The sequence below is a fragment of the Gymnoscopelus braueri genome (genome assembly GCF_963280865.1).
Source record: "Gymnoscopelus braueri genome assembly, chromosome: 7".
In the NCBI taxonomy this organism is placed as follows: Eukaryota; Metazoa; Chordata; class Actinopteri; order Myctophiformes; family Myctophidae; genus Gymnoscopelus; species Gymnoscopelus braueri.
Window position 1 is genome coordinate 49,715,142 of NC_137608.1, and position 7,018 is coordinate 49,722,159.

The 7,018-nt window shown below is 39.3% G+C and overlaps 1 protein-coding gene across 1 annotated transcript; it reads right to left on the bottom strand.

The window, feature by feature from the left end:
• Positions 1 to 2,719: 2,719 nt before the first annotated feature.
• LOC308088678 (uncharacterized protein) lies at positions 2,720 to 7,018 on the bottom strand. Its single transcript, XM_080433230.1, has 6 exons — positions 6,916 to 7,018; positions 6,306 to 6,345; positions 5,248 to 5,376; positions 4,693 to 4,775; positions 3,948 to 4,152; positions 2,720 to 2,802 (listed from the first exon to the last, which is right to left on the bottom strand). The coding sequence occupies exons 3-5, from the start codon at positions 5,315 to 5,317 to the stop codon at positions 3,970 to 3,972; spliced, it is 336 nt and encodes a 111-aa protein (XP_080289356.1). The 5' UTR covers positions 5,318 to 5,376; positions 6,306 to 6,345; positions 6,916 to 7,018; the 3' UTR covers positions 2,720 to 2,802; positions 3,948 to 3,969.

The window sequence follows — 7,018 nt, forward strand, 5'->3', positions numbered from 1 at the left end:
CCTAGTAATTTTTCCGTTAAATACTGGCGGAATAACATGTTCCCTGTAGTCTGAAAACTACTGGGATAGTGTTCTAACGGTCATCGTGGTCGAGCGAGCATTGGTGTCAACAAGAGAGCGAGCCTGTAGCCTACATATCTGTAGTAGTCAAAACTGTTAGGTGACAATAATGCTTCAAAGCAATGTTGACATAACTCTGAGAATACATATTTTGCATGGGGATGGCTTGTCCAACTACGATGTAAGTCAAATTAGAGCTCTCCGTTATAGGGAGAGGGTGGGTGAGAGAGTCTCACTCTCTCAGAGAGAGAAAAGAGAGAGAGTGCTTGCAAGTCGCAACACATTGCAGGCAGCGCACAGGTGTTTTTAATATGATTTGAAGTCAGACATTAAAAGGAGTAGTTCACCCAAAAAACTATGCATTTTATATCAATTACACACCCCAAGAAATCTTGAATTCATGGACATCAAATTATTGATTTAGGTAAGCAACAAAAACATGAATTCAAGGCTTCATGGGGTGTGTAATTGATAAAAAATAAGATTTATTTTTGGGTAAACTACTCCATTAACCCCTGTGGCCCTGTGATAATGAATGATTGGGAGAGAGAGAGAGAAAAGAAAAGAGAAAACGGTTCACTTATCCTCCGTTCTTTCGATGGGTTAAAGTTACAGTCTCAAGAGCTTACAGTCACCTCTCGCGTAAGTATATTAAAGTACTACCGTTAGACAGTGGTGGAAAAAGTACTCAAATGTTTTACTTAAGTAAAAGTACAGTACCAATACTGCAATTTAGAAATACTCTGTTCTAAGTAAAAGTCTAGAATTAAAAATTTACTTGAGTAAAAGTACAAAAGTATTGGCATCAAAATATAGTTAAAGTTCCAAAAGTAAAAGTACAAAAATATTTGAAAAAAGCAGATCTATGAGCTCACAACGTCGCGATGTGAGCTTGTAAATCGGCTATTTTCAAATAGCCTAGGTATAAAATAGGGCAAAAGTGGCTAATGTACTTTATAATGTAATAATTTATATCTGTAAAGTAACTAGTAACTAAAGTTTGCCTCTGAGATGTAGTGGAGTAGAAGTAAAAGTATTGGAAATTGGAAATACTCATGTGATATAGTGAAGTTACTATTAATACTGCTAACTTGGGAAAGCAGTCAGTCCAGCAGGGGGCATGCACCATAGAGGTATAATATAACTAGAGGGCGGATTGCCCCGCCCCCAGCTATAATTTCAATGAATGTGCTCAGTGGCGTTTTGAAGCACCCGGAAACCTGCCGGAAGTAGAATTATTGGTTTGATTTTGTACCCCCATAGAGTTATGAGCATGCGCACTAGTGTCCTTTTTGCGTTCTACGGCAGCCCGTGTGTCAAGGATTGAACGCGAGATATTTATTAAATACACTCGAGATGCCTATTTATATGTAAATGCATATGTATGTATAATATGTTTACATATTTATATGTATATGTATAAATATCTCTCAGTATGTTTTGCGCGTGCATGTATTTCTCCCCGCCTGCAGTTCCAGCTTTGGCCACTGGGGTGGCAGCTTCAATGTTTCTCAGCAACTCTGGGGGCTTGGCATGCACACACTGTCTGGGGGCTGGGGGATGTCTTGGGGAATGACGTAGACCAGAACCCGGATGCGATGTTCAGTTCAGTTGCATGCTACCAGCGGAATGTTGTTATTGTATCATGCTGAAGTTATCTTGGAGTAAAAGGATTATTGCACAACACCCGTGTGGTTATTCACAGTGACGATATAACACTCAAGTAAAGTACAAATACCTAAAAATGTTACTTAAAGTACTTAAGTAAATGTACTTAGTTACTTTCCACCACTGCCGTTTGAAAATAAACAAATTAAAACGGTCGCTTATCAGGCAACACCAGAAACTTTTGCTGTGGAGGAGAGATTGGATTCCTTAACTGTGTGTGTGTGTGTGTGTGTGTGTGTGTGTGTGTGTGTGTGTGTGTGTGTGTGTGTGTGCGTGTGCGTGCGTGCGTGCGCATTCATGCGTGTGTAGGGGGGATTGAAATGATCACTGCAGGCCCTGCTGAAAAAAACAGCTTAGACCAGCCTAAGCTGGACCAGCTGGTCTTAGTGGTTGACCACCTTAAGGTGTGTTTTGGACAGTCCAAAACACACCTTAAGCTGGTCTTGCTGGTATTTATGTGTATTCAAGTGTATTCTGATATGCAGTGACCAACTTTGCTGGAGAGGATGCATGATCATGGTGAATTTCAGCCAGGTGCCCACAGCACGTGGTATATTTAAAAAACAGTAGCCTACAGTAGCCTATATAAAAGTGAGCAAAATCCACAGTCATAAATAATCATGTATCAATTTCATACATAACAATAATTTATTAAACACTTGTAAAAAAACCTCAAAAACAACATTTAAATAACAAATAAATGTATAAATAAACACATAAATACATGAACTTCAACCTGAGGAACACACTAACACACACACACACACAGTGTTCAAATGACTGGAAAAGAGTGAGAGAATATGAAAAATCGGACAGATCCGTCTTGATTACATGACTATGGAGATACTGTATACCGATTTGTGTGATGTTTGGAAAACATCTGTAAAGTTGCAGCCAAAAATGTGTCTTGCAAAAATCGGCCTGCTGGTGGCGCTATAAAGCATTACCCCCATATCAACCCCCCCCCTACACAGACACACAATTTCTTGTCCTTTCTATTGATGTCCTGGCCATGGTCCATGGCCTTCCTCTTTGTGAGAATGTTCTGCCCCTGCAGCCACCAATGGAAACAGTCTGAAAGAAAACAAACAAGAACCCCCAACAATAAAACAAATATAATTAGCTTATACTGCATGGGGTGAGTTGTATGAATTGTGATGTTTTGAGAAAAACTTAAACTAACTAACTTAAACTTCACCCATTTTCAACCTTATCTTCATATAACTAACTGATCCTCGCTAATGTTCATTATACAATGGCACCATTTCTGTCTACTCGTTCTGCCACTCATTGGTGGAATGTGGACAGTTCAGAAACCTGCCTACCAGTGACATCACCAATGGAGATTCCAAGCTAATAGAAACTACAGTGTGTCTCTACCTGGAAAGTTTGCATGCAGAAGTAGAAGCCATTGTTCTTGCATTAATAATGAACAAATAAAGTTGTTCTAAATGACCAAACCTGCCTACCGATGATGTCAAAGGTAGGCAGGTTTCTAAACTGTCCACAACCTATCAACGAAACACAGAGTGAGTAGACATAAATGGTGCTTAAAATGTGTATTAGTGAGGACCAATTATATGAAGATGAGTTGAAAATGGGGTGAAGTGGTTTTTTAACCCTGTGTTTCAGTTCAGTTAGAAAACATGCATTTGAATGAAAAGGGTGGGTGGACAGTGGGCAGGCAATAAGCCAGATGGCTACAATGGACAACAACAATTTGGGGAAAAAAGCTAACCCTGCCACACATGCATGTAGGGCTGCCACTACCAATTATTCTACTTGCGATTATTCTATTGATTACTTTTTTGATCTACAAGCTCACAACACGTCCAACGAGTTGCAAGCTTGTAGATCGGCATTTCTTTCAGCCATAAAATCGATTATTTTATTACAATAGAGTATTTTATTTTATGATTGATTAATAAGCTTAATATAATCTCTTTTCCAGAAGGTGACATTCCCGTTTCCCGTTCAGTTTTTCATAGCTTCATTTGATTGGCTCGGCAGCAGATATAAATTGGAAACACCCAACATCTCCATGTGTTTCTGGTTGAAACAGTATGCTGCTGAGACAACCAAATGAAGGTATGAAAAACTGAACAGGTAACGCTAACGGGAATTCCACCTTCTGGAAAAGAGAACTACAGTCATGCACAGAGCAGATTGAATTATGAGATCAAGTCATAATGAACCCCCCCACCCCTCAGTAAACATACCTCTTCTGATCGAGCCCTGCGGTCAGGGGGGTTTGGCCTCCCCCTTGCTAGTGGGGCATTCTTTGTAAGGCTCCTGCATGGTCTTCAGGGTTGTTGTCCCCCAAATGGCAACAGCAAGCTCCTTCATGAACAGGGAGTCCTTGGTGTTTGCTGCCACCATCTTCCAGATCTCCTTTTCGAGCCACACACCAGAGCCAATGTGGACCTGAAACAGAAGAAAACAACACATGTTTTAGAAATTAAAAAACATTTTACCATGACATTTCCCAGACTCATTTTTGACAAAAGCAGGCCCACTTCAAACAGAATTTACTGTAAAGAAATTACATTTTCAAGGACCCCCAAATGTGGACCCATTTAGAAAAGATTTGGTGCCATGGACCTCCAATAGAGAAGATGTTAATTGTTGGATTAGATTTAGTACAGAATTCTACAACTGTCTATGCTGTAGGTGGGGAGAGTTAAAGTAATTCTTATACAGTACATTGTCATTGGATTACATTCTAGCTGGTAAAATAGTAGTGAAATTAACCTTTTCCACCCGGCATCCCTATTTTGTGCATGCCATAGGCAAAACTGTTCAAAAATAGTTCAAAAATAGCAAAACATAGCTGATCTACAAGCTCACGATGCATCATGACACGTTGCCTATTTTTGAAATTATAACTGTTTCTTATTTAGCTGGGGACACTGTGGAACCCCACTTTTAAGAACCACTGTCCTACACAGTATGTTTCTTCAATACCTTGTCACCGTTGGTGTCAAACATCCCAGGTGTCGATGCCAAATCGTCTGACTCGGGGGAAGAGGAAACGGAGGAAGTTGCAACTGAAAATGTAGAGAATCATATTTAAGCTCCTTTTGGCAGTATCACAGTACTTATATTGTACACATTGTCACCATTTTCCGTAGAACAGTATCACTGTCTAAACACACCTATGCTGTCACTGGTTTGCTTCTCTGCAGCAGGGATGTCAGGCTTGGCTGCAGAGCTATATTGGGGCCCTTCCTCCAGTTTCTGTTTTGCAACCTCTAATTTGTTGCATCTTAAAGCATGAACAGGGTACGGAAAAATAAAAAATAAAAACTGAATTGATGTATGCCTTAGTAGGATACCAGTTTAATAATGAGCCTAGCATCTGTCCACTCCATTTAACATGCTTTCTATATAATGTTTTTTAACATTTGTGGTCAAGATCTAAGTAGAAAAGAACATGAGAACAAATAACCAACATATCGATATACAAAAAGAGAAGAGCAAACTCATGCAACTGTTTCGTTAAAATTAGTCATTGCTTACTTAGTTTTAAGATGCTGTAGGTCCAGCTCCAACTCTTTGGCCTTCTTCTGGGTATGACTGTACTTGACATTTCGTCGTGGATAGCTTGGGGAACAACAGCATCTCCACCGTATTCAGACGAGTCAGAGTCTAAAGGTAGTGCAAGTAATATATTTTGGATAAAACAAGATGTTTTTTGTTAGAAAGTTAAAGTGGAATAAAATGTAATTTTATGCAACCTGTATCATAGAGTATATTAATACAATATAACTTATACAATCTGTATGTTAGAGTATATTAATACAAATAATACTATATAACTTATACAACTGGGGTGGTTGTATTTCGTCTCCCTACTCTTCTATTGACACATTTAGATAGTGTCAAAGGTCATGTCTCACCTAGACACAGGATCTGACATGAATTTTGATCTGATGGTCAAGATTCACTGTATCACCTGAGCAAGCAGGCAGGCTCTATTAGCTCAATGGTAAAAGGTTACAGCACTTGCTCAGGAAACCGGGTTCAAATCCGGGGTAGAAGAGGAAAGTTACATAGTGCAGCTTTAACCCATTAAGACCTGGGGCCGATTCTAAAAATGTTCTCTAAATCCTAAAAGTTTTTTGAACATAAAAGGAAAAAGATTTGAGGTACAAATGTTCACTTTAAAAAATATATATTCAAAGATTTTCAAAAATAGCAGATCTACAAGCTCATAGCGCGCCACTCGGTGTCGCGCTATGAGCTTGTAGATCTGCTATTTTTGAAACCAAAGGTCTAGCCAAAGAAATCAAAAAAATTACACAGATGCGTTCCTGGTCTAAATGGGTTAAAGCAGGGGTCTCTCCATCTCTTTAATAAGTAGACAATTCAGTTTCAAATTTTGTATGCCCACTTCTTTGTGTCATCACTTCCAATTGCACTTATTTATCCTGTATCCTGTATGAGTTCTGATTGGTTAAATTTGGTATTCCTGGAAATGCATTTTCGGCTTACTAAAGAGGTGGAGAGTCTGGGAGACCCCTGTTACTGAACAAGCAATGATTACTTTAATATTTAACAAAACAATATCACTTTACCTTCAAACTGTTTTCTTCTCTTTGTGGGAGGGTAGTAGGGCTGCAAACCATTCGTTTTGGCCACACACGCACGCGCGCGCGCACATACACACACACACACACACACACACACACACACACACACACACACACACACACACACACACACACACACACACACACACACACACACACACACACACACACACACACACACACACACACACACACACACACACAGAGAGAGATAAGCGAATCATTATTGTTCAGAGTTCACGGGATAGGCTATTAAAACACTCTGTAGCTTCATCACTGAAAGCGTGTGTCCTCTCACTCTCTCTCTCTCTCTCTCTCGTCGGATTCTGAATTTAGTTTTGAGCAGCACATAGGCAAGCAGTACAGACAGACAGTAGCCTATATTATAAATTATATTGTAAATCCCAGTATCATTTCTTGAAATTATTGTCTTAATACCTTTATCAAGACAAATTAAATAACTAAACAATGTGTCGTGACCATAGAGTTGGGTCATGATGACTTTAGATTGACTTCAAAAACATCCAGACATGCAGCCTACCACTTATTTAGGCTAAAAAGCCTACATAAATAGTATTTGTGTGTCAACACTCACCTAAAATGTCCGCCGCTTCTTCTTCTTTCTTTTATCTTCTCTGAAGCCGGTTTATAATTCTTTTGATGAATCCAAAGCAACACAATTTGTCTAACTTTCTTTA

Excerpts from the sequence above, each read along its gene's own strand:
- LOC308088678 (XM_080433230.1), bottom strand. The coding sequence starts at position 5,317 with ATGTCAAGTACAGTCATACCCAGAAGAAGGCCAAAGAGTTGGAGCTGG. Across the intron at positions 4,776-5,247 it reads CTACAGCATCTTAAAACTAA|TTGCAACTTCCTCCGTTTCC; the intron begins GTAAGCAATGAC and ends CTACATTTTCAG. Across the intron at positions 4,153-4,692 it reads TTGACACCAACGGTGACAAG|GTCCACATTGGCTCTGGTGT; the intron begins GTATTGAAGAAA and ends CTTCTGTTTCAG.